Raw genomic sequence first — 26,532 nt, 5'->3', positions numbered from 1 at the left:
ACCGTGTTGACCAGGATGGTCTCGATCTCTTGACCTCGTGATCCACCCGCCTCGGCCTCCCAAAGTGCTGGGATTACAGGCTTGAGCCACCGCGCCTGGCAGGGCCTAAGTTTTAAACCAAAGGTAGGGAGTGATTTTTTTAGAGTCTGGCAAACCTAGGTTGAAATCCTGCCTGTTGAAATGGCTCTTCACTAGCTCATTAACCTAGGGCAAAGTATTCAACTTGTTTTCATTTTTGTCTTCATCTCTAAAATGAGGAAAATATGGTCTTACAAAATTGTCGTGAGACATAGATGAAATAATATCCCAAAAAAAAGGTACATGGAGAAACTAGTATAGTGCCTGGTATATAGTAAGTCTTCCATTGGTAGCTGTCATTGTCTAGCTTTAACATACTCAGCCTTCAGTATGTTGAATTAGTCAAATTAAGTGAAGCATTGCAAGGAGTTCAGAGGAATTTGAGATCAGCAAATGATTTCTGAAGTTTAGGGAAGACTTCGTGGAAGTGACACATAACCTTGCATAAAAGCTGAAGAATAAGAAAGATCTAAACAAGAGTGTCTTTCTCTTTTCTCCCTACCTGCCCAGCTTCTTATTTGAGGGTATATTGGGCAGAGGGGCTTTCAGACAAGCAAAGGGAGATTTTTACAGAAAGACTGAGATGAAGTTATAAAGACCTGTAAAGACCAGATAAAAGAATTGAGACAGAGGAAGCAGGAAGCCACTGTAGGTTTTTGGGCAAGATAGTGATGCTCTAAGTATGGGGTTTACGAAAGGTTAGTCTGGAAGAGATTTGCAGGATGGCTACCCCGGAAGCTTTTTCGTTGTAATACAGAAAGACTTGCACTGAGGGCATGGTGTTAAAAATAAACAGGTAAGTAAATGTTTAAACATCCTGAAGGAAAAGTCAACAAATCTTGGCAAATAAACAGATACAATAAAAAAGAATGGGACCACGATTTTGAGTTTTCGAGATTGGTAGATTGAACAGACAGGGAAATCGAGAAGGAGAATCAGACGATGATGTTTTAGGTTGATATTTAGACAGATTGTGCTTGAGATAGTAAGGTTACCGTGGGCGGGAATGTCTAGTAGTGAGTAATCAGTGATGTAAGATACAAGATCAAAGCTCAGGTCAAAGAGAAGTTACACATACAGGTCAGGGATTTTTCCGGGCTCCACAGAGGTGTGCCCCGGGAGCTGTTGCAGAGTGCATGTGGAGGGCATGAGTAAGACAGTTTCCTTGAATTTGCCAGAATTACTTGTTTGTTTGGTTTTTTTTTCCTCTGAGATAGAGTCTCTCTCTGTTGCCCAGGCTGAAGGACAGTGGCACAATCTCAGCTCACTGCAACCTCTGCCTCCTGGGTTCAAGTGATTCTCCTGCCTCAGCCTCCCAAGTAGCTAGGATTACAGGTGACCGCCACCATGTCCAGCTAATTTTTGGTATTTCTAGTAGAGATGGGGTTTCACCATGTTGGCCAGGCTGGTCTCGAACTCCTGACCTCATGATCTGCCCTCCTCAGCCTCCCAAACTGCTGGGATTACAGGGATGAGCCACCGCACCTGGCCCCTTGTTATGTTTATTTTGGGAGGGGAAGCAAAGGAAGTTACAGCTTTAAAAAAGTTTGATAACTATTGCTGTAGTAATAATTAAAGATTTGAGAGTAAATATGCTTTCTAGCAGAAAGAATAAAAGAACAAATAGCCTCAAGAAGAAGAGGAGTAAAGGAAGTAAGCCATATCTGACAGTGTGTTGATAAATGGGGACAAAAAGAGCCGAGGAATGAGCAGATAGAAGAAGAAATTAGGAGTGTAGTATCATGGAGACAAGGAAGATAGACAATCGGGAAGGAGTGGTAAAAATAGGTCATAGTTCTCACAGAGATGTTACGAGGGAGCGGGGAAAGCCTTGTACAAATGAGTTAATAGCATTTTACATTATATACATCTAAGAAACAATGTGAGAGTCTCACCATTCCTGTAGACTTACTTGTCTGAACACAAAAACTAGTTTTTGTTTATAAAGAAGCTAAAAGTTATTTTGCTGTTTCCAATTTCTTATGAAAATAAAAATAAAACTTCCTTTAAAATTGAAAAAATAAAGACAGTGACTCTTCATTTTGTAATTCCCACAACTACTGTTGAATGACTGAAATTATCTTTGTTCTGAAATCAAAAGAGTGATATTAATATTTCTTCAGACTACTAAAAATATATTTTATGAATTTGGAGTGTGCTTTATCTTTTTTTTTTTTTTCCACATAGAGTTTCACTCTTGTTGCTCAGGCGGAGTGCCATGGCACAATCTCGGCTCACTGCAACCTCCGCCTCCTGGGATCAAGTGATTCTCCTGCCTCAGCCTCCAAGTAGCTGGGATTACAGGCGCCTGCCACCATGCCTGGATAATATTTTGTATTTTTAGTAGAGACAGGGTTTCACCATGTTGATCAGGCTAGTCTCAAACTCGACCTCAGGTGATCCACCTACCTCAGCCTCCCAAAGTGCTGGGATTATAGGCGTGAGCCACTGCTCCTGGCCTGTTCTCTCTCTTTTTTGACCTTGTTAGATATTCCTCATCTTGAATTTTCTATTTATTTCTCTTTTCTGTCCATTCATTCAGTGACTTTTAATTTTTTCAGGCAGAGACTCACTATGTCCTCTAGGCTGGAGTGCAGTGGCACAATCTCAGGTCACTGCAATCTCTGTCTCTCAGGTTCAAGCGATTCCCATGCTGCCTCCTGAGTAGCTGGGAGCACAGGTACGAATGACTACACCCTGCTAATTATTGTATTTTTAGTAAAGACAGGGTTTTGCCATGGTGCCAAGGCTGGTCTCGAACACCAGGCCTTAAGTGATCAGCCTGCCTTGGTCTCCCAAAGTGCTGAGATTACCGAGTGTGAGCCCCCACGCCGGGGCCACTGAAGTGACCGTTTATTGAGCATCTGCTGTGTACCAGGCACTGTTTTAGGCACTGGGGAAGGAGAAAGGAAGAAAATAGAAAGCTTCTTTTGGGGAGAGATAATAAACACGCCAAATAGACAGATGTGCTCTCAGAAGAAAACTGGAAGTAGGTTAGAGAGAGGCGGGGGTGTGGAGGAGATGACTTCTTTAGATGGGGTAGTCAGGAAAGGCCTTCCCAGAGAGGGTGACCTCTGAGCTGAGTCTTGAAAGATGAGAAGGCCACTGTAGCCTGGAGGAGTGTTCCCAGCAGAGGGACTGGCTTGTGCAAGAGCTTTGAGGCAGAATCAAGCTTGGTGTGGTCAAGGGCCGGGGAAGAAGCTGGTGTGCCTGGAACACAGTGTTGGGAGAGGGTGGTTGACCTTGGGGCCAGGGAGGTGGACAGGGACATGGGGCTGTTTCTTCAGTTCTGGGCCCCAGGAGAGAATCAGTGCACTTTCTCAGCAAACGGGTATCGTTCCCCTTTCCTCTCCACCCTCCTGGCCAGGTTTCATGCCAGGTACTGTTCTGGAATATAAGAGTGAATGAGAGGTGTATTGTGCCCCAGAAAGTGGGCAGAGTCTGTGCATGAGTAAACCCGTAGAAGGTGCTGGTGAGGTGTGAATGAAGGCCCATCAGGCCGCACAGCTGGCTCATCTCTGCACTGAGGTGTGTAGGGACTTGGGAAATGTGTCTTGATTTGCACTGAGCCGTGCTCTGTGCTGTGCTGCCAGCCTTCACCGTGGTAACTGAAACTCAGTTCTCTGATGTAAAGCCTGGCAGTCCTGGCCTACTTGGGGGCACGTGGACCCCTGCTAGGGAAGGGGTCCCAGACTTGAGGTTGCCAGCTCAGATGTGGGGCTGCCGATACCAGGTATGAGTGTCTAGGCACCGTCTTATGGGAAACACGCCCAAGAGACAGTCATGGGAAACCCCCCGCTCACTGAGCTGCCTGCCCCACGCCTTTCTCCCCTAACTGCAGACTGTGATCTGTGGCTCTGGTTGGGAATGTGGACTTGGGGACATTGTGCTCCTCATGGGTTTCTTCCTGTAGGATGGGGCAAAGAAGGGGGTATGAGATCTGAGCAGATGCTTCTGGGATCTAGAGTGTATTCATGTGGCAAGGTGTGGCTCTCAGGGCAGTGCCTGGAAATGGCCTGGTGGAGATGTTGGCACCATTTCTTTTGGAGTGGCCGAATGACTTGTAAGCCCCAGGGGGCTCTGATGTCATTGAGTTAGGGGCCTGCTTTGACCAGAGTTAACCAGCATTTTGGGTTCCTGGCATGTGAGCTTGTTGCTATTAAATAAATGGGAAATGGGCTGGGCCCAGTAGCTGATGCCTGTGATTGCAACACTTTGGGAGGCTGAGATGGGCAGATTACCTGAGGCCAGGTGACTAGCCTGGCCAATGTGGTAAAACCCTGTCTCTACTAGAAATACAAAAATTAGCCAGGCGTGGTGGTGGGTGCCTGTAATTCCAGCTACTCAGGAGGCTGAGGCAGAAGAATTGCTTGAACCCGGGAGATGGAGGTTGCAATGAGCTGCGATCATGCCATTGTACTCTAGCCTGGGTGACAGAGCAAGACTTCATCTCAAAATGAAAATAAAAATAAATAGGAATGAAAGGCCAGAATCCTGGGAATATATTCATTATAACTCGGGGCCCTATCCCTTTTTCCCATAGTTATGGCCAATGTGAAGTAGACCTGCCCAGGTTTTTTGGGACAGGGTCTCGCAGTGTTGCCCAGGCTGGAGTTCAGTGACACCATCATGGCTCACTGCAGCCTCTGTCTACCTCTGTGGCTCACCTTCAGCCTCCCAAATAGCTGGGACCACAGGTGTATGCCACCATGCCCAGCTGGTGTCCACGTTTCAGGTAGCAAGATTCTGACAGCAGTTCTCTCAGTTAACTTCTCAGTGATGATAACTTTACGAGCCCACATAGGTGAAGAAATAAGGCCCAGAGTCACACAGTAACTGGCGGAGCTGAATTGTCTGAGTTTCCATTTGTGTTCATTTCTTTGCTGCCTTTAGAAATGTGCTTGATTTTGGGTCTTGTCCAGGGCAGAAAGATAATACAGGCTTGGGTAATGCTCAGCATTTTAGAAGAAGTAATACTGGGTGGAAATGGATTTGGCAAGTCTCGTTTCTCACACCATTGGAATGGGAGTCCCTCACAGTTGCAGACAGGATGAAGTATCAGAGTGTGGGGACCTGGATTAACAGGTGGCCATTCACAGAAAGGAGACTGCAAAGCAAGAGATGGGGGCTTCAGGCTGAGCAGGAAGGTAGGAGAGGGCATCCTTGTGAGGAGCAGCCTGCGGGGCTGGGGTGTGGGCAGCAGGTGGGCAGACGCCTTTATCTGATTGTCTCAACTAATTTTGCCTCTGCTTGGAAGGGTTCTGGCTACAAAGGCAACATAGCAGGTAGTGCTTGGGTCTGATGGTGACAGGCACAGTGGTATTTTAAAGGCTAATGGTACATTTTAGGAGAAAGAAGGTGACGAGTCCCTGGGGAGAGTCCCTGTGGTGGCCCTAACTCACTGCGGCACAGGGGACAGAACAGAGCAAGGAAGAATCCATCAACGAATGGAAATTTGTCTTTTTAGGGGACAGGAAACTTTTTCTGTGTGGTTGGTTGGCCTGGTGGTTTATGAAGAGAGGTGAACATTTGAGACAAAGCCCCAGGCCACTCTCACCACTGCATCTTTGACAATTTTGAGAGTTTTAGAAGTAGTTAAAAAAAGAAAAAGAGAAACCAAAAATCAAAGACCACATGGCTGGCTGTACACAGGTAAACGAGGTTCTCCTAAAATGTACCATTAGCCTTTAAAATACCACTGTGCCTGTCACCATCAGACCCAAGCACTACCTGCTATGTTGCCTTTGTAGCCAGAACCCTTCCAAGCAGAGGCAAAATTAGTTGAGACAATCAGATAAAGGCGTCTGCTCACCTGCTGCCCACACCCCAGCCCCGCAGGCTGCTCCTCACAAGGACGGCCCTCTCCCACCTTCCTGCTCAGCCTGAAGCCCCCATCTCTTGCTTTGCAGCCTCCTTTCTGTGAATGGCCACCTGTTAATCCAGGTCCCCACACTCTGATACTTCATCCTGTCTGCAACTGTGAGGGACTCCCATTCCAATGGTGTGAGAAACGAGACTTGCCAAATCCATTTCCACCCAGCATTACTTCTTCTAAACGAGGTTTACCTGTGTACAGCCAGCTATGTAGGCTGTGATTGGACATGTGATCCCTCCCACCTGGACCCCTAAACCAGAGGGAGCTTCTGACTATTCTTAGAAGGCTTAGGCGGCCGGGCGCGGTGGCTCAAGCCTGTAATCCCAGCACTTTGGGAGGCCGAGGCGGGTGGATCACGAGGTCAAGAGATCGAGACCATCCTGGTCAACACGGTGAAACCCCGTCTCTACTAAAAATACAAAACATTAGCTGGGCATAGTGGCACGTGCCTGTAATCCCAGCTACTCAGGAAGCTGAGGCAGGAGAATTGCCTGAACCCAGGAGGCGGAGGTTGCGGTGAGCCGAGATCGCGCCATTGCACTCCAGCCTGGGTAACGAGCGAAACTCCATCCCAAAAAAAAAAAAAAAAAAAAAAAAAGAAGGCTTAGGCAGCCTCAAATGGCCAGACTTTGTCTCAAGCATCTAACAGCGTAAGCTAAACTTCCCCTCTGGGCCTGTTTGGTTTAAGCAGTTTCCTGGTCTGGCAGGATTTGTTATCTTAGCACCCAGGTTGTCGAAGCCCTAGTCCTACTTGTCACAGCAAACGGGCCCCTGTCCCCTTGTGGCTGTAAGCCAGCCAATGCTTATGTTCCAAAGTCAGACCTGCTGTTCTTACTATAAAGCTCTGCTGGGCCCCGGATGGCTTCTGCCTTTGGATGTGAGGCTGGGAGGATACACAGCACCTCCTGCTGGGTAAGAGCACAGGTTCTGGTGGTTGACAGCCTGGATTCAGACTGCACTGCCTCTCTGGCTTGCTGTGTCTTTGGGCAAGTTGCTTACCCTTTCTGAGCAATAGTTTCCTCATCTGTGAAATGGGGATTACAATGGGGTTGTTTTTCATAGTAAGATGAGCCATGGGAGAGCAAAATGCCTGGTGTCGAATGAGAATATTTTTATACGATAATATTACTATTTATTTTCTTGACAGATGTTTAATTAGCACCCACTAGGGACTGGGCACTGTTCTCAGCTCTGGAGAAAATGGCAGTGAACAAAATGGACAAAACCATAGACCTTGTGGACCTCATGCTTTAGTGTCGGGAAGAGACATTCAGATGACAAGAAAGTAAGTAAAGCCCAGAGCAGTGGCCACACCTGGAGTCTCAGTCACTTGGGAGGCTGGGGCAGAAGGATCACCTGAGCCAGAGTTCAAGACCAGCCTGGGCAACATAGCAAGATTCCCATCTCTGCAAAAACCACACACTAAGGAAAGTGTGTTATCTGTTAAGTGGTGAAAGTGCTGTGGAGAAAATGAAGGCAGGGAGGGGTGCCTGGGTGGTGGTATGATTTTAAGTGAGTGGTCAAGATGGCTTTGCAGAGGAGGTGTTACTTGAGTAAAGACCTCAAAAGGGTGGAGAAGGGCTCCACAGGGATACAGCCGGAAAAGAGCTTTGGAAGCCAAGGAACAGCTCACGTGGAAGCCGAAGGGGAGTGAACCCAGGTTGTTAGAAAACGCTGGCGCCGGGGTGAGGCCATGAGGGGCCCTGGGCGTGACATTTAGGGAGGTGCCTGCTCTCCAGTACCCAGTGCACTCTCAGGACACTGAGCCCAGGTGTGAAGGAGGGAAGAATGATAAGAAGAGAAGGTGGGAAGAAGTGCTTGGTTTTATTTGGTCCCTGCCTCCTATAGGATTCACAGGGGATTTTGAAACTCATGTCTTAATAAAAAGTTGGAGTTTGGGGGCTGGCACACTAACCTACTGACTTACAGAAAGTGACTTTCTGACTGTGTGGGCAGGTGACAGAGCCCTGGCCCAGGGCCATGCTGAGGATGTCACATGAGTGAGCCACGTTTATTTCATCCAGCAGCTTTTGTGGAGCACCCACAGCAGGAGATTGTGCCGGCACCTGCCCAGTATTACTCTCTTCATCTATGACACGAGGACAGTGATGCCCTTCTGTCCACTCTGTCCTTCCATAGGTGTTCCTCCTGAGGCAAGACTGCAATAGAAAAGCAAAGCAGAATGCATAAGACTATTCACATTATCCATAATACAGAAAAGAATGAAAACGAGGTAGCTGTCCAGTGGTGAGGGGAGGTTTGGCAGACCGTGGCACAGCACATGATGGGTGGGTCATCACACACACACACATGTCAATCACAGAGGCTGGGTGAGAACATGAGCATATTCACAGTATCACACCAAGGGAGATACACAGTATGTAAAATTGCATGTATGTGGCGTTTATAGTGCTGTAAATATGTGATGATATGCATGCAGATGGGGAAAACTAGAGTTGAAATGACTTATGCGTGGTGGGACTTTTTCTTTAGGAAAATCCTTTATTATTGCTATAATTGCATTCCTTTGTTGATTAAAGTAATACATATGTGAACGCCTCCTAGCTATCAGGCCCTGAGAAGGTGCTTGGGTACAGCATTGGACTGGCCCCGGCCCCTGCCCCTGGGAGCCATGCTCAGTGAGTGATTCTTGAGGCCCAACCCCTTCTCCGCGCTCGAGGACTGAAGGCTAATGAAGTGGTGCAAATTCAGACTTTCTGGAATAAAATGGGGGGTTTGTCTTCTAGGTTCTCTGCACGGCGCTTGTTGAGGCAGTCCCAGATTCTGCTGAGAAGTGGGGAAGTTTCCAGAGTTGCCACCTTCTCCTGAGGGTAGAGAGCTCAGGGGTAGAGCTGGCCTGGCACTGAGAGGGCTCCCTGAGTCTTGGCTGCTGGGACTTGAGCAGTGCTGGGGCGCTACTGGTGATCCCACCTTCCCAGGGAGTGCCCCTGCCCTTTTGACCATGGTGCCCTCGGTATGAGGGGCTGTCCTGGGAAGGAGACTGCAGCTATGGGCTCATCTCCTAGGTGCCCAGCACTCACAGGGTCCACATTGCCTGTGATGTGCCCTGGGAAGCCTGTGGTTGGCTCAGAAGTACTGAAATGTTGGACAGCCACAGATGGTCCTGCTGCCCCCACTCTGGGTGTTTGGATGATGGTGGTGCCAATGAGGACGTTTGTAACTACAGCACACATGAGAGGCCTGCTGTCTGTGTTCTGGGCTCTCAGATGGCCCTGGGAATACTGTGCCCCACCAGTCCCTCCATTACAGGAGACAGGTCCCAATCCAGACCCCAAGAGAGGGTTCTTGGATCTCACGTGAGAAAGAATTCAGGGCAAGTCCATATAGTAAAGTGAAAGCAACTTTATTAGGAAAGTAAAGGAATGAAAGACTGGCTACTCCGTAGAGCAGCCCTGAGGGCTGCTGGGTGCGCATTTTTATGGTTATTTCTTGATGATATGCTAAATAAGGGGTGGATTATTCATGCCTCCCCTTTTTAGACCATACAGGGTAACTTCCTGACGTTGCCATGGCATCTGTGAAGTGTTATGGCGCTGGTGGGAGTGTAGCAGTGAGGGCGACCGGAGGTCACTCTTGTAGCCATCTTGCTCTTGGTGGGTTTTAGCTGGCTGCTTTGATGCAGCCTGTTTTATGAGCAAGGTCTTTATGACCTGTGTTTGTGCTGACCTCCTATCTCATGCTGTGACTTAAAGTGCCTAACCATCTGGGAATGCAGCCCAGTAGGTCTCAGCCGTATTTTACCCAGCTCCTATTCAAGATGGAGTTGCTTTTGTTCACACACCTCTGACACCTCCAGCTGCCCTGGAAACACAGGAGTTCGGCTCTCACCTCCCGTTGTACCGGGAGGAGGGAACTGAATGAAGCCCAGAGAGGTGAGTTAGCCTCTTGAAGGTACACCAGCGGTGACAGGCTGAGATTTGAATTGTAATACGACATGACATATTCAAGTTTTAAAAAAAAAAAATATTTTAAGTAGAATTGACAAGTCAGAAAGATGAGTAGCTCCTGGCTTTGAATATTACCTGCTAAACAAATAAGTTTAAACAGCATAAGTCTGGGCTTTAGGTCAGACATACATGAATTCAAGCCCTGGATTGCCCTTTAGTAGCTGGGTGACTTTAGTATATTATGTAACTTCTCTGAAGGTCAGCTCCTCACTTGGAACATGGAAGTCGTAGCATAGACCTCACTGGATATAAGAATTCCATATGTTAAGGCACCTAGCACAGTACCTGACGCATACCATGTGCTCACTTGAATACTGCTTCTGAAAATCTGCTAATCACTGGGGAAGCTGTATCTCAGAGTAATTCAATCAGAAATTCTGAGGTTAGGGCCTGCAAATTGGTTTTAAAACAAAAGGAAAATCCTCCCCAAATGGTTCTGGTGGGCCGCAGAGCTTGAGACTCTAGTCCAGTAGAAAAGTACTGACTGGAATTATGGAACGTAGCTTCTCCTCCTCGCCTTGCTATAAACCAGCCTGGTCCTGTTGTCCCCAATCCTTATACTCCATCTCGGTAAAACAAGGAAGATGGACCTCTCTGAGGTCCTAACACTAAATAAAATAATTAAATAATCAGAGAGAGGAGTTTCGTAGAACCTCACCTTTCTGATGGCTCAGAATGTTAACCAGACAAGACCTTATAGAGTTCCAAGGACTTGCTTTAAGAAGTCTAGGACCTGGGTTTTTTTAAAGTTGAAATTAGAGTTTTGAAAACATCTCTTTGGCAAAACAGAGAGTGTTCACATTTTTTTCTAGGTAAAAAGCAGTGTGGTCCGGGCCTTGGACATTAGCTTCGTTGTCTGCAACCCTCTCATATGGAAAAACCCACACTTGCAGAAATTGAGTTTATCCAGGCCCTGATTTCCACTGTCCTAACAGAAGCTGCCATGACAGTCCGATGGAACGCTTGTTATGCAATGGGAAATGTATTTAAAAATCCCGCCCTTCCATTAGGTAAGAAAGTTTCCCTTTTCTCCCTGGCGGAAAGCCTTTTGGGATAGCACACAGCAATCTACATTGTTGTTAAAGACATTTGTCACATGTTATTTGCTACAGTATTCGGAGGAAAAGGAGACATAATGAAAACAAGTTTAGGGGAACATTGAAGTACATCATTATCTATACAGTGGGATATATAATGGGATATTTTGTTGCCATTTAAATTACAAGAATTTGATAATCTGGAAAAATACTTCTGATGTTAAACAAATGAAAGCAAGTACTAAATAATTTCCACAGAATGATCGCAATAGATGGATAGAAAAAAGACTGAAAGGAAATTGGCCTAATTATTAACAGTGATTGCCTCTGGATGAGTAGGATTTTTTCTGTTTTCATTTTCTCAGTTGTCTGCAATAAGCATGTATTGTTTTAGTAATCAAGAAAAAAGAAAGGGAAAAACTGGAATGAGAGGGGATATAAACTGGAAATCCCCTATGAACTGTGTACAGAGTGGGTGCCATTAATAAATGTAAGAGGGCAGCTGTCTCTAATTAGTGGCATGCCATGTACCCTGAGATGTCATTCAGGACCAGCAGCTGCTTGGGTGTACGGATGGGAGCCTCCGAATCTCGCTTACTTTGAATGCCAGCATTTGCTTTATTGCGTGTCTCTCTCTCTCTCAGAAGATCTGAAACCTAAGGATGTGTTCCTGGAGAGGAGAGCATGCATCAAGTGAGGGGAGTGTGGCTCTGCTCCCCTTTAATGCCCAGAGTGTCCAGGCAGAGCAGTTAGCTGGAGCCTGTGGAGAAGTAGCCTCCCGGCTGCTTCCACTGAGGAAGTCACCTGAGGGTGACCTTTGGGGCTGGAGCTCTTTGCGGTGGATGTCCACCTTCTGGAGAGCCGAGAGCGCCTTGAAACCAGGGCACCTCAGTGGTGGTTGGCTCCTACCTGCCTTTCTGTCTGGCTCTTGCCCTCAGCCTACTAGAGAGAGAGAAGTTGACCCAGAGAGGGGACTGCATGACCTGGAGGGAAAGGGAAGCTCCAAAGAGGCAGGAAGTTTGCAAAAGAGAAAGCATCCAGTAGCAGAGCTATCAGGAGCCACATACGAAAAGGGAGCCAGAAACTGACAAGACTGTGACTGACAGGTCGGAGTGTGAGAGCCTCGTAGCCCTAGCAGTGGCCCATTGTCAATGGCAGGGGCATCCACCAAATGGAATGGGCCTGCTCGCCTGTCTTCAGAGGCCACAGAGAAGCAGGGAAGGGCTGCGAGAGTTAAGAGAAGCTGCATTCTACTCTGTCACCCATCTTGAGGAGTAAGGACACCCCAAAATGCAGTGGGTAGCAGTAGCTCTGGTAAGGAGGAAAGCAGGCTGTTTCCTAGGGCCTACAGGAATGGAGAAAAGATAGAAATCTGGGCATCTTATCCTTGAAACTGTAAGTTTTCTTCCTCTTTGCAATAAAATGCATGACTTGCTATGACCCGAGCAGTGTCTGGATGCTGCTGCGAGTGAGGAAATGATCCTTTCTGCTGCGTGAACAGGGCTACCGCGTGTAGTGTGTGGTTTGCACGCTGCTCAGAAGTGCGCAACAGAGGACAGGTGGGGTCGGAGTCCCTGCTCTGCCACAAAGCCTTACCCCCATGGGACAGATTCCTGCCAGAGAAGCAGCCTTTTTCTGAGTCACCAAAGGCTCTGTATTGGGTAGCAGAGGCTCTAAGCATGTGGCAGGCTGATGTGGGAAAGAGGGAGGTTTGGGGATTGGCAGCTGGCCACTTACTAGAGTCCTACAGTCAGTTTCCACCCGATCTTACAGGATGATTGTGAGAGTGAAGTGAACACACAAAATGACTGTTTGGAGCACTAGTGTTTATGCTTCCTTCCGTCCCTCTCCCTCTCACCCCACCTATTTCTAAGTTTGCATGTGTTTTAATGACTGTGGATTCTTTCTAGGGACAGCCCCATGGACCTCCCAGGCCTACAGCGCCCTGACATCAGTTGTGACATCATGCAAGGACTTCAAAGTGCGCATCAGATCTACCACTGCCCTTGCCATCCCGGGCAAGAGAGAGCAGTATGGGTCTGTTGACCAGTATGCTCGGATTGGATCTGGAACACATTGGTCACCGCCTTACAGAAGAGCGAAGACACCACAGCCTTTTTGGAATTCAAGTACTGTGCCAGCCTACAGACCCAAATCTGCCAGGCACTCATTTATTTCCTGAGCTTGGCCAGTGCCTCAGACTTGCTTTGTATCAGAGAAACCCTTGAACTGAATGAGAATATGCTCCAGTCCTATATCCTACAGTTTCTAAAATAAGGAGCAGAGGAAGATGACACTGGAGCACCCCACAGCCCCCAGGAAAGAGACCAAATGGTCAGAATGGCCCTGAAGCGCATGGGCAGTGTCCAGGCACTGACTGGAGACACAGCCAGAAGGGCCATCATGGGCTTTGTAGAAGAGATCCTGGCCGTTTGTTTTGACTCATCTGGATCACAAGGGGCACTCCCAGGGTTAACAAGTCACTGAAGATCCCACCATACTTTCTAGGTGCCTGAGCTTGAGCATAAGATATGTGGGATTTCATCTTAGGGGCAGAAACAATCCATTCACTATTTATTTAGAATGACTTAGCAGCAATTTAAATTTTCGCAGAAGGCTCAGCCACCTTGGGAGTGGCTCCACAGCACTGACCATGGTCAGACTTGTTGGAACCTCTGACCTGTGCATCCAGGAGCCGAGGAGTCGGGTTGTATTATGGGCCAAGCAGATAGGAGGGCTTTGAGGGCGTTTAGCCTCAGGGAAAAAAAAAAAAAGGCAGGAGGATTTAGGAGTTAGAATGTTGTATATTGTGTCTGTAGTTTTGTAATAAACTAATGAAAAACAGTGTGTCCACAATCTCCTGTTGTTACCAAGCTGTATTTTAGAAAGCTGCAAGCAGAGCTGCGGTGCAGCTGGTTTGTACTGGCACAGCTGTACAGGGTGCTGGGACACTGACAGTTCCTCACGGTTGATAAGGAGCTGCTGCTCTGAGCTTCTGGAGTGGCCGTGCTCCCCCCGCCCCACCGCCTTCCCTGCCACACCTCCCCACGATCCAGTAACTAGAGTTAATTCCCAGCAAGTGACCACAACATCAACTTCTACCCAAATTTCCTGATGCCCTTTCGGAAAAGGTGATCCCACACACTAAATTTATGCCACCTTTTAATCTGTGCCTTTAAGAAAAGGTCATTTGGTTAATTTAGTTGGTTACAAAGAGGGGTTTCAAATTATATTTTGATAATGCCCCAAATGTCATGAAAGTAACTTGTACTGAATACATATATTTAAAATTCACATTTCTCTCTTGAGCACCTACAATTTGTTGGAATTGATTTCAATTAGGAATTTAGGGATATATAAGAACCAATTAGTTTTCCATACATATCTTCGATGTGAGACAAGAAGATACAAAAAAATGGGTTTTGATGATACTTAATCATCATATTTAGCTTAAAATACATGCTTAAAGGCATGTGTCTTCCATTTTTCTCCTTTACCTTTTAGCTGCTCTTTTCCTGCCTCTGATATGTTGTTGGCTGCTGAGAAACTGCTCTCTGGGCAGTGGTGGGGAAACAGAGTATTCAAGTTCACTAAAGGCTCAATTTTCCATTGATGGAATACCAGTTTCCACAGGATTAAGGCTGTAAGCACAGCAAAAACACCCATATTGAATGTTCCTTCTAAGTAATCCAGGGGTCAAAGAAGGTAGTCTGAAGGGAAATGAAAAAGTTAGAAAATGCTTTAAACTGAAGAAAAAAAATAAATGTGTAGATGCAGCTAAAGAAGAGCTTAGATGGAAATGTATAGCATTTGATGCTTATTTTAGAAAAGAAGGAAGTCTTCAATCAACAATCTAAACCTCAGCTTTAATCAACTAAAGAAAAGGCAAACCTAAAACAAGCAGAAGGAGGGAAATTTTGGTAAGTTCAAGAAGCCACCTTCAAAAGGTTACTACGTATTGTATGATTCCATTTACATGACATTATGGAAAAGGCAAAGTACAGGGACAAAAAGCAATTCATTTGGTGACCAGGGATTGGGATGGAGCAAGGAAGCCACAACAGGGAAGTGTGATGGAGTTTTCCGGGAATGATGGAAATGTTTGGAATCCTGATTGGGGTGGGGTAACAAAACTCATAGGACAGTACACTCCAAACAGTCTTTTCATTAAAATAATTTCTCTCTCTCTCTCTCTCTCTCTCTCTCTCTCCCCCCCTCTCTCCCCCCCCCTCCTCTGTGTCTCTCTCCTTGCTCTTCTCACCCGGTACTATGTCTGTTCACCATTGCCAGCAGTATGCCAGGCATAATAAGACTAAATATTTTTTAATTGAATTAAAACCAGTCATTAGAAATGAACCACTGTACCCAAAAAATGGGGTTTAACTAATGTATAATGGGAATAAGTATTTACTGACTGCTTTTTAATTGCAAGTACCGCAAAAGATTCAGATGCATTATTTGAATGCATTTATGACTCTTAGATCATTCTGCTCTTTATAGTGATATATTTTGTAGCTATTTTTATTTCTTGAAATTTCAAATCTTTTTGATTCTTTTGGCAAACTAAAACATCCCAAGTTGTACAGGTAAATAATAGCAATGTAGCGGAGTAACCACCAGATGGAGACAGAGAACACAAAGTTATTCAGACACAAGGTTTTGCAGGCGTTGTTTCCCAGGCTCAGGGGGCACACCTGGATCTGCAGCTGCTTCCATTTGGACACTGGTTTTCAAAGCTGGCTGCTCATTAAAATCACCTGGGACATTTAAACTACTGATGAACAGCCCCCTTCTCCCCAGCCCTGAGTTTTGTGGTCTGGAGTATGGTCTTGCCACTAAGACTTTTAAAAGCTGCACAGGTGATTCCAGTTGCAGCCAAGTGTGAGAACCACTACTTTCCAACATGCACCAGTGGACAGCCTCAGGCTGGCATGTTTCAGAATCATCTGGGGAACTTGTGAAAAACAGACTCAGGCTGTTGCAGTCTCCATTCTTTCGAGAACCAGAGTATTACGAAATGACATACTAAACTTAACAATAATTCAAAATATAATCAGTACTAACTCTGATACAAGACCAGGTGTGGTGACTCACCCTTGTAATCCCAGCACTTTGGGAGGCCAAGGTGGGAGGATCACTTGAAGCCAGGAGTTTGTTCAATACCAGCCTGGTCAACACAGCAAAACTCCATCTCTACAAGAAAAATTTAAAAATTAGCTGGGCATGGTGGCACACACCTGTAGTCCCAGCTACTCGGGAGGCTGAGATGGGAGGATCACTTGAGTCCAAGAGGTCAAGGCTGCAGTGAGCTGAGATTGTGCCACTGCACGCCAGCCTGGGTGACAGAGTGAGACCCTGTCTCAATAAACAAATCAGAAACGGTCTCATATGGGATTCTTTTCCAAACTGGGCCAGAGGGTTTCCTCTCCACATTTGCTGGCAGGTGCCCGAAGTGTTTCTAAAGCTGTGTTTGGCTGTTCCATTTTGGGACGTTAGGATAAAAGTCGGCCACTCTGCGCAGTGGATTCCCAGCCTTCATGGAGTCTACTCCCCAAAGGTGTTTTCACTCTATTTTACCAAAGCGTTAAATTATCTTCTTTTTTAATCTGATTTTTTTTTTTTTTTTTTTTGGAGAGATGGGGGTCTTACTATGTTGCCCAGGCTTGTCTCAAACTCCTGGTCTCAAGCCAGCCTCCTGCTTCAGCCTCCCAAATTGCTGGGATTGTAGGTGTGAGGCACTGTGCCCCGACCAAATTATTTTAGTATTACATCCATTAGAGATTAGGTTTCTAAATCACATTTGTTGTTTTTCCATATCATAATAGTAATGAATCTTCACTGTGGAACTTTTGGAAGAAACAAAACAAGACACATATGTAAGAAAAAATTACCTATTCTCTAACCACCTGGAGATAATCACTGTTATCATTTTGATATGTTTCATTACAGATTTTTTCACATGTGTACATGTGTGTAAGGGTATAAGTGTGCACTTACACATGCTCCAAATGTGTATGTGTGCACGTGTAAACAATCCAGTGTACATCGTGAGGCATCTACAAAGTTGTGGTCATAGTGTGGAGCCAGCCCCACAGGCCTCCCCAGAGATGAGGCCCTGCACTGTGCCTGAGTCCTCCCGAAAAGGATATCTTCGGTGGTGGTCGGGCCAAGATGCCATGAGCAAGCACCTGGAGGCCCCGAGTACTCAGCGTGAACCAGGAAGTGGAAGGGAAGCGCAAGGCCAGAGTGAGAACCAGGAGGAATGCTTGCTTTTTTTCCCAAGCACAAGGGACTCATTCCTCCATTGCAGCTGACCTGATGCTTACGCCAGGAAGGAGGAGGGGCAGACTCCGTCCTCAAGGTCCTTCAAGAGGAGAAAGAGATCAAAGTGGAAGACTTGGGTCTGAGGTCTGAACTTGACCCTGCACCAGCATCAGTTTCTCTGGGTAGGGATTGGGGAGGGAGCAGGCAGCCCAGGGCCCTCACTCACTGCAGGGTCTTGCGTGAATGGTCTTCATCTGTGACCCCATAGGAAGTGAGGGTCTCGTTCCACATGGGTTCAGAGTGTTACAGAGAGCTTTTGTTCTGAGCTTATTTGCCTAAAGAAAGGGAAAAAAATGATCTTATTAGCATCAAAGGATGTGGTAGACAGAGCAATGGCCCCCAGAGGTGGCCGAATCCTAATCTTGGAGGCTGTGAATATGTTATTGGCATGGCCAAAGGGAACTGAGGCTGCAGATGGAGTAGGGCTGTTAATTAGCTGACTTTAAAAATAGGGAGATCATCCTCGATTGTCTGGGTGGCCCAATGTGGTCATAGGGTCCTTAAAAGCAGAAGAAGGGACAGAGAAGAGAGTCGGAGCGAGATGTCACCAAGGAAGAAGGCCAGAGAGATGCAACAGGGCCTGCTGTGAAGGTGGAGGAAGGGGCCACCAGCCCAGGAGGGCTGGAAGCCTCTGGAAGCTGGAAAGAGCCAGGAAATGGACAGAATCCCCGGGCTGCAGAAGGAACGCAGCCCTGCCTTGACTTTAGCCCAGGAGACCACAGTTGGACTTCTAACCTGCAGAGCAGTCAGGTGGAAAGTGCCTTGCTCTTCGCCTCTCAGTGTGTGGTCATTTGTTGCAGCGGCCATAGGAGGCTCATCCTAGGAGGACCCACCTCCAGTCCCTGATGCCTCGGGGCGGTGGCGGGGGTTCTGCAGGGGGCCTGGTGTGGAACTGGAGTCTCCTTCCCAGGTCATGCCCCGTCTTTGCGGTCTGCTCTGCCTGGAACCCATCCTTTCCTCGGGCATGCCGCGTGTGGTGACCCCTCCGAGCTAGAATGTGGCTGCCACTCCTTCCTCCTGTGCCAGTGACTCAGTTCTGTGTCTGACTCAGTCTAATGCCCACCACACCCGGCCCAGGCTTGGCGGTCAGATAGCTCGGGGTTCCAATTCCAGCTCTGTAGCAGCGTCAGGTTCCCCACTGTGGAGAGGACACGGGAATCCCTCTCCCGCTGCTTTCAGAAGCTTGTCTATAAGGAGCCTGCTCTTTATAAAACACTGGGGAGAGTCTTGGGGACTTCCTACAACTTGGCAGCCAGGCCCTGCCAGCTCCCATCCCACGAGTTAGGGGTCACTGTGCTCCTGCGTCAGGCACACTTCCCTGGTCACACTCAACCTCAGCCCTCACATCCCTGAGCCCCACTTGCAGCATAAGGACATCGAGGCCTGGCATGGGAGCCATTTCTTCCCCAGGAGTCGGTGGTGGGGCGCTGCCGTGTCCCTACAGCCCTGCCTTCCCCAGAGAAGGCACCATGTTCCTTTGGGGTGGTCCCCCTGGACTGCGGGGGGCCCCAGGCCTACACATTTAGGTCCCCAAATCAACTCAGACTCTGCACCATGGAATTAAAAGTAAAACAACACTGCAGTGTAGGATGCACAGAAAGAAAGTCTAAGTTCTGATTTTCCACCACTCAAGGTCACCTTGATGCTTTTACTTAACATCAGTTTTTTCTCTCCTCTCCTAGACACACCAGTTGTGCTGATGGCCTGAGTACATGTGTGGTCGCCTCTCGGCCCATCCAGCATGGGAATGAGATTCTGTGGTCAAATACACTGGGCAGATGCGGCCTCCTTCATCCCCCTTACGGAGAGTCAAGGAACAGCCCGTCAGCACAGGAAAAGCTCTGGTGAGTCCACAGTGAAGAGACCTGTTGAACGGCGTTTCCCAGTGTGATCTGACCACAGACCTTTGTCTGCACATCACAGTAACCAGCTGAGAATGCTTCTGCTAAGATGCCGGCCTGGAAATGCCTAGGGCTTTCTCCAGATCAGCAGGTAGGTCACGCTGACTCGTGAGATCCCTGGAAGGCGTCCCAGGTGTGGGGTAGACTGGGTGCTCTTCGTGGAGGTGAATGGCTGAGGTCCCGTCAGCTTGCTCGGGCTCTGAGCATTAGTGGCAGCTGTGGGCCTCCCTGGATGCCCCCAGCCCAGGCCCCGTCACCGTGGGTGGGCATAGCTGGTGGGCAGGCCTGGGTGAGATTCCCTCACCTTCCTGGCTACTGACCGCAGGTGCAGCTTGTCACAGGGGTCTGCCAGCCCATTGTGGTCCATGGGCTTCAGGCCCTGGGCAGAGAACAGCAAAGGGTGTGACCTGGACATCGGGGAGACAGAGCACCAGGGCCTGGGCCAGCAGATGGCCCTGTCCCCTGGGTCTCCTGGCTGAGTCCATTCATGGCCCCTTTCACAGAAGCGCCAGGCCCCACCCCTCCATTTGGAGGGAGTGAGGGTGGCTCAAAGCCAATGCAAACTTCCCTCCCCCAAACACCCTGGCCCAGGGCAACTGTTGTGGGGCCTCTGTCAGGATAGACTCTCTCCTAGTTGTCCTGAAAGCCAGGTGGCCCGCCTTCCTCTGAGCCTCCCTTCCCACCCCACTTTGGTCAGGCTCTTCCCTGGACCTGACTCCCACCCCCTCCATCTTCCCAGCACAGCCTCCTGAATGGTCACATCCCTCACTGTCCCTAAATCCACATAACCCCGGGACACCATCCGAGACCAGGCCCCATTTCTGGCCAGATTTGCCACAACTCCCAGTCAGTCCACAGAGGCCACACAAGCTGACTGGACACAGAGGGTCCCTCCACAAGATGGCTCCCCTCACTCACTCTGCCCTTGGTTCCTTTAGAAAGCCCAGAAGAGCTTGCACAGCCAGGGACACACAGAAGCATGGATATTTAGGGGCTTCGCTGACATCAGCAGGCTCTTGTTTCCGAGTATTGCATGTTTTTTTTCTTCTGGGCTGGAGCACAGGAATGCAGGGAGGCAGCTGTGGCATCTGTGGGGCACAGCCGGTAACCCCAGGACATTATTCAAAGATGCATGGCAAGCTTCTACCCAGCTGGGTCCGGGAGGCAGCGTGGCTGCTCACACCAGGCTCATCTCCAAGGGGAGGCTGAGGCTCCCTCCAAGGCCGACCCCACCTTGGTTTGGCAAAGCTCCGAGGGATGGGGGTTTGGGGGGCTTCCAACTACCTACTCCTCTGTCACTGGCAAAGGGCAGACGTTTGAGGGCCTGGCTGGCTTGGGTTCTGGGCTCAGCCCCTGTATTCACTAGCTGGGAAGTGGATGAGTTGCTTTTTACCCTAAGCCTCAGCTTTATCATCTGTAAAAGGGGTTGGCCGGGTGTGGTGGTTCATGCCTATAATCCCAGCCTTTGAGCCCAGGAGTTCAAGACCAGCCTGGGCAACATAGTGAGACACCGTCTCTACAAAACATTTAAAAATTAGATTGGGGGGCCGGGCGCAGTGGCTCAAGCCTGTAATCCCAGCACTTTGGGAGGCCGAGGCGGGTGGATCACGAGGTCAAGAGATGGAGACCATCCTGGTCAACATGGTGAAACCCCGTCTCTACTAAAAATACAAAAAATTAGCTGGGCATGGTGGCGCGTGCCTGTAATCCCAGCTACTCAGGAGGCTGAGGCAGGAGAATTGCCTGAACCCAGGAGGCGGAGGTTGCGGTGAGCCGAGATCGCGCCATTGCACTCCAGCCTGGGTAACAAGAGCGAATCCGCCTAAAAAAAAAAAAAAAAAAAATTAGATTGGTGTGGTGGCATATGCCTGTGGTTCCAGCTACTAGGGAGGCTGAGGCAGGAAGATTGCTTGAACCTGGGAGGCGGAGGCTGCAGTGAGCCATGATGGCATGCACATGGAGTGCCCAGACTGTACTCCAGTCTGGGCAACAGAGTGAGACCCTGTCTCGAAATGGACCTAAAAAAGGGGGCAAGGGTGTTCCACCTTCCCACGGCTGGAGTGAGAGGGAGAGAGACGATGTGGACACAGGCCTGGCAGACAGGGCGATTCCTCCCCTTCCCTGCCTGCCAGGCCCCTGTGAGATGCTGGAGAGGTGGCTGAGGTCAGGTGGGCATGTCTGAGCCCTGCACTGCGGGGCTGCCTCTGGGACATGGCCTGGCTCGGTGGCCCCGCGTGCAGCCACAGTGACATGGCTGCTCTTCCAAACCCAACTTCCTCACCCCGGCCTCTGGCCTTTCCCACCACGTGCCTGGAGTGCAGAGTTCTGGGAATCTGGTAGCTTGCCTGCACAGGGGGTGCCTGACCACTGTGTCTTATTCCTACAATTCATATACATTTGTTTGTTGTAGCTCAAAATGCTTGCATTGGGTCATGTTTCTTGACACATTTGACTTGCAAATCTTTGGGCCACCGGAAGTTCTGGCACGTCTGTCCAGTGGCTCTGGTGGTCCCATCTCTGTACCCCGAGACACCCGTGGGGGCTAGGCTGGGGTGAGGGGTGCTGCCACACTGGGATGGGCGTGATGCCTGCTCTGTCCTTCAGACCCCTGGGCTGTGACAGGGCCCCTGCTGCCGCCTCTCCGCTCCCTCACCTGCAGGTTCCTGAGCACCCTGAAAAGCCACATGTTTGGCCAGAAGCAAAATGACCAGTAGGCACTGCCTGAGGCAGTGTCACTGTGCTGCCACTGGCTTCTGTGGCCAAACAGGTGGCTTCCCTGGCCCTGACCTGGGGTCCCCACAATGCCGCCACCCAACCCTCTATGGGGCTGCCCTCCCACGGAGCCTGACCTCTGTCCATGGAACGGGAAGGGAAGGAAGTTGGTTCCAGGTCAGGGAGCTGACAGCCAGGCTCTTGGGTAGACCCTCCCCAGCTAGGGAGTCATCAAGAGACAGAAACTGACCCCATGGTTAGTGAGGGGCAGGTCTCACGAGAGGGACAGGTGGAGAAAGCCCTGAAGGGAGATCCTGGCTGGTGCTGGCACTGAGGGGATAAATCGGGGGGTCTGGTTTTGAGAGGAGAGCCTCTCCCTAGAATCCCAGCCCTGCCTGGGCCTTCCAGAGGTTGGTGCTGGCAAAGCGCTCAGGAGAGGAGATTTCCAGAAGTATCATCCAGCCTGAAAAAGGAAGTTTTGACACGTCCTGCGATATGGGTGAAGCCTGAAGACATTCTGCTAAGTGAAAGAAGGTAGACACAAAAGGACAGGTACCGGGTGACTGCCCTTCTAGGAGTTTCCTAAAATAGTCACATCCACAGAGAAGGAAGCAGAATGGTGCTTGCCAGGGGCCGGGGGAGGAGGAATGGGGAGCCGTTGTTTAATGATCTAGTTTCAGTGTTTCAGGATGAAGAGGGTTCTGGAGAAGGGGTCACGAAGCGTGAAGGTAGAAGGTTCTGAGCACGACTCAACTGTCCGCTCAAAATGGGTGAGCGGGGAGGGAAGGAGTAAAAAGAAATGATTCCGAAGGGAAATGTATATGTGTGTATTTTACCACAATAAAGAAACCCAAGAGTCTCCCAGGACTGGCAGTGCTCACGGAATGCTCACAACAGCCACATAGGACAGGGATGATCAACCCTATTCACAGATGGGCAAACTGAGACTGACTCTTAGAAGGGGGACAAGCAAGGGTGCACCCCAGGGCATCCAGCCTCCCCCAGGCCTTCCAGAGACCTGTGCCAGTCCTGCTTCAGCTCCCCCACCCTGGGCCCCTCCCCACACCCCAGAACCCCAGCTCTTCCTGGGACTACACCACAGCACCTTCCCTGCAGAACTGGATTTAGGCAGAGAAGGAACTGGGGACTGGGGGAGCCACCGTGGCTCCGGGCTTCCCATCCCCACTTCAGATGCCTGAGAGGTACACCTCTAAGTGGACCCCCAAGCAGATCCCCCCAGTCTTGGGGTGATGAGGGGTCTGTGCCCCAGGGGGCACTGGTAATTCCCACCTTCAGCTTCTTCTGGTGGCACATTGATGCCAAGGAAACTCCAGGCCTGCAGCCTGAAGGTCCTGGTGAGTGCCCAGGCCAGGAGCAGACACCCCTGCTGCGCGGAGGAGGGGCCCTGGAGAAGCCTGAGGGGGACTGTCTCCTGGCAAGGTCCACATCCCTGTCAGGGCTGGGGTTTGACGCTGGTTTTCTGAGTGACACGGCTGTGGCCACAGCTGGGCTGGGGCTGCGGGGGTCCTCTCGTCCCACCCCCACCCCACACAAACCGATTACTCACTGGACCGCGACCTCTTCTGGCCTCGGTTTCCCCGCCAGCCTTAGCCCGGGCCAGACAGGCACCCTCAGGGGTGGGAAAAGGTGCCAGGAGCGCCCACCCCACCGGCCGGGCCTCGGCCCAGGACCCAGGCACTTGCCTGCTCCATGGGAGTCAGGACTCAGTCCTGGAGGAGGCGGCCCTTCCTGCCAGGGGACTGCGGGCGCAGCAGGTGGACGAAGGTCCGCGGCCCTGGCGATTGCCGCGACGGGGTCCACGGACACCAGAGGAGAAATTGCCAAAGTTTTTCCAAAGGACAAGCGGCCGGGCGGTCCTCCTGGTCCTCGGCCCGCGCGCCACCCGGGAGACCCAGCCGGCCCCAGCCCTGGGCCCCTCCACAGCCCGCCCCAGCGCCGACCCTTTGCGGCGGGGCCCTCCCAGAGCGGCTGGCCAGCGGGGAGCGACCACACGGTGGCTGCAACTGGTGTTTCCCCGGGACGCAGCTCCGCCCTTCCCGGGAACAAAAGCAGCCGCCGGCGCCGGAGCTACCGGAGGGCGGGCGGGCAAGGAGCAGGCGCCGCGCCGGCTACCCTGAGGCCGGCCCTGAAAATGGGACACCCCCGGCGGGTGCCCCCAACCTTCCCACCTCTCGGGTCCGGGTCCTGGGAGGGGTCGGAGCCGGTGCGCAGGCCGCGGAGAGCGCACGGGGCGCTTAGGGGGCCGCGACCCCGCGGCGGGGGTTTCTGCCAGGGGAGAACGCGATGACGCGAGCCGGAGGCCGAGGGCACAGCGAGGCCGGGAGCGCCGAGCCGAAGCCAGCGAGGGGCGCGAACTCGGAGAGAGGAAACTTACTGCCGTCGTGGACTCGCAGCTTTCGGCGTCCGGCTAGTCCTCCAACGCCTCGGTGGGCGGCCGCGCAGGGCTGGGACCCGGGCTGAGGCCTGGGCGAGACTCTTCGGCTCTGAAGAGCTGGTCCCATCGTCGTCGTCGGCGCGGGCAGCCGGTACTGGCCGCGGCCGGGCCCGCGGGCGCGTCATGGAGCAGACCCCGCAGGAACCGGGGAAGTGGCGGGAGATCTGCTCGACTGGGCAGATGGGGCCGGGCACAGTCGACGGCCACGTGCTCCTGGATGCAGACGGTCTCCTTCTCCCTGCGCCGCCGGAGGGTCATGCAGGCAGCGCCGCCCAGTCCGGGCCTGCCTGGAGCGACTCAGGCCCGGGGCGGCTCAGCAGGCTGGGCTGGACACTGCTGGGGCTCCGCGATGGCCCGCGCGAGGGCGGGTCAGAGGCGGGCAGGCAGGGGACTGGCAGGCAGGAGGGTAGGCAGGGAGCGGGCCCAGCCTGCGTCACCCGGCAGCAACCAAGCAGAGTGAGTGTGCGGGCTGCGCAGGTGGCGCAGAGCAGAGAGAGCCCGCGGGAGCCACACTCACTGGCATTCGTGCTCACACCCGCCGGCACGCCAGCCCGGGATCCCGCACGCGCACGCTTAAGGGACAAGCGGGGAGCCAGCCGGGCAGGGACCCGGAGGACGCCCACTCACACGTTCCAGCGGGTGCCAGCACAAGCTGGGCTCCGTTCACGCTCATGTGACACACGCAAGTGTGCAAGGACAGTGCATGTGCACACGTATGCAGACATGTGGTGGAAGGATCCACTCGCTAACACCTGTAGGACACGCTCACAGAAATGTACACACACAGGGTTGATTGACAATATTGTGACACAGTATACCCCCAAATGCACACACACACACACACACACACACACGCACACACACACGTGATCAAGGACACCCAGGGCACAATCTTCCATACCCCCAACCACCCCTAACAAGATACACAGACATGCACTCATAGAAGTGATCAGCAGACCCTGGGCACAACTCCCTCTCTCCTCCCCCATCTACCAGGACACAAAGTCACACTCCTAAGCATGTAGGGACAGGCTGCCTACACATGGGCAGGATATGTGCATGCTCAACTGTGCAAGGACACTGCGGGCAGAGTCTGTGCACACATATTCTCAGGTCACATAAACACAGCACTCTGTAACTTCAAGTCAGTCCCTCTCTTGGTCAATGAGTGGTCTGAAGGACCCACTGGGACATGGTGGCTGAGAACCAGGACAGGGCCTGGTCAGGAGGGGTGGAGGGCAGGGCCTGGGAAGTGAGCGATACAATGAGGCTGGGAGACACCCCCCACACACACCCACTCCAGGCTTCCCACGTGGTCAGGTCACTAAACAAATCCCAGAGGGCCCAGCTCCAGCGGCTGCCTGGCTTTCCAGGAACAGAGCTCTATTGGGAATGGCTGCTGCTCGGACAGGTGTGTCCCCAGAAAGCCCTGGGCATGGATGGAATCCTGTTGACCCTCTGGTTTCCACTGACATACTCTACCAGCATTCTGTCCAGCTCTCCTCTTCTGAGCCCTCCCCAGAATCATCCTTAAGCAAGAGTCACAGGGAGAAGACGTCCACCCACAAATCAGGAGACAGGCCTGGAACAGAGCCTTCCTGCACAGCCTCAAAAGAAACCCACCCTGTTGACACCTTGGCCTTGGACTCATGGCTTCCAGCACTGAGAGACAGTAAGATTCTGTTGTTGAAGATGCCTAGCTTGTGGTTCTGTGAAACAGCCCTAGGAAACTAACACAGCCTGTTAGTCCACAGATGAAGAGATGGAATGTGCAATGGAGCTCCAGGCCTACTGTCTACTGCTCCCAAAGTACGCTAGGGGACCCTTGGGTGGGTGTAGGTATGCAAGGTAATTTGGGGTTGTGCAGGGTGAATCGTTTCAATTGACATAATGAAGTATGTTACTGGGTAAATTGGGGGTCCCCATCTGTTAGGAACCAGGCCGCACAGCAGGAGGTGAGCAGCCAGCCAGTGAGCAAAGCTTCATCTCTATAAGAACAGCCGCTCCCCGCCCCTCGCATTACCGCAGGAGTTCTGCCTCCTGTCAGATGAGCGGTGGCGTTGGACGCTCATAGGAGCACGCACCTTACTGTGAACTGTGCATGTGAGAGAGAGAAGGCCAAAAGGAGCAAAATTTTCTTTTCAACTTGTGTTTTAGGTACAGGGATACATATGCAGATTTG

General features: G+C 50.8%; 1 protein-coding gene across 3 annotated transcripts in view; it reads left to right on the top strand.

Annotated features, from left to right (window-relative positions):
• LOC108295303 (HEAT repeat-containing protein 6-like) overlaps positions 1–13,810 on the top strand; it is a 24,919-nt gene extending 11,109 nt beyond the window's left edge. Inside the window, exons 3-5 of one of the 3 annotated variants that reach the window (XR_005198123.1) lie at positions 7,101–7,238; positions 10,734–10,931; positions 12,869–13,810. Coding sequence is in view for 1 of the 3 variants with exons in the window: in XM_037734506.1 (XP_037590434.1) it covers positions 10,793–10,931; positions 12,869–13,140 (411 nt within the window). In the remaining 2 variants the exon portion in view is untranslated. Of the gene's footprint in view, positions 1–2,721; positions 2,759–7,100; positions 7,239–10,733; positions 10,932–12,868 lie in introns of those variants that run through there. The other 2 variants (XR_001821346.2, XM_037734506.1) reach the window with 2 other exon arrangements.
• The last annotated feature ends 12,722 nt before the right edge of the window (positions 13,811–26,532 follow it).

Source organism: Cebus imitator, unplaced genomic scaffold (genome assembly GCF_001604975.1).
Source record: "Cebus imitator isolate Cc_AM_T3 unplaced genomic scaffold, Cebus_imitator-1.0 Scaffold629, whole genome shotgun sequence".
In the NCBI taxonomy this organism is placed as follows: domain Eukaryota; kingdom Metazoa; phylum Chordata; class Mammalia; order Primates; family Cebidae; genus Cebus; species Cebus imitator.
The sequence above is the reverse complement of the archived record's forward strand: the minus strand, read 5'-3'. Positions and strand labels throughout refer to the sequence as shown.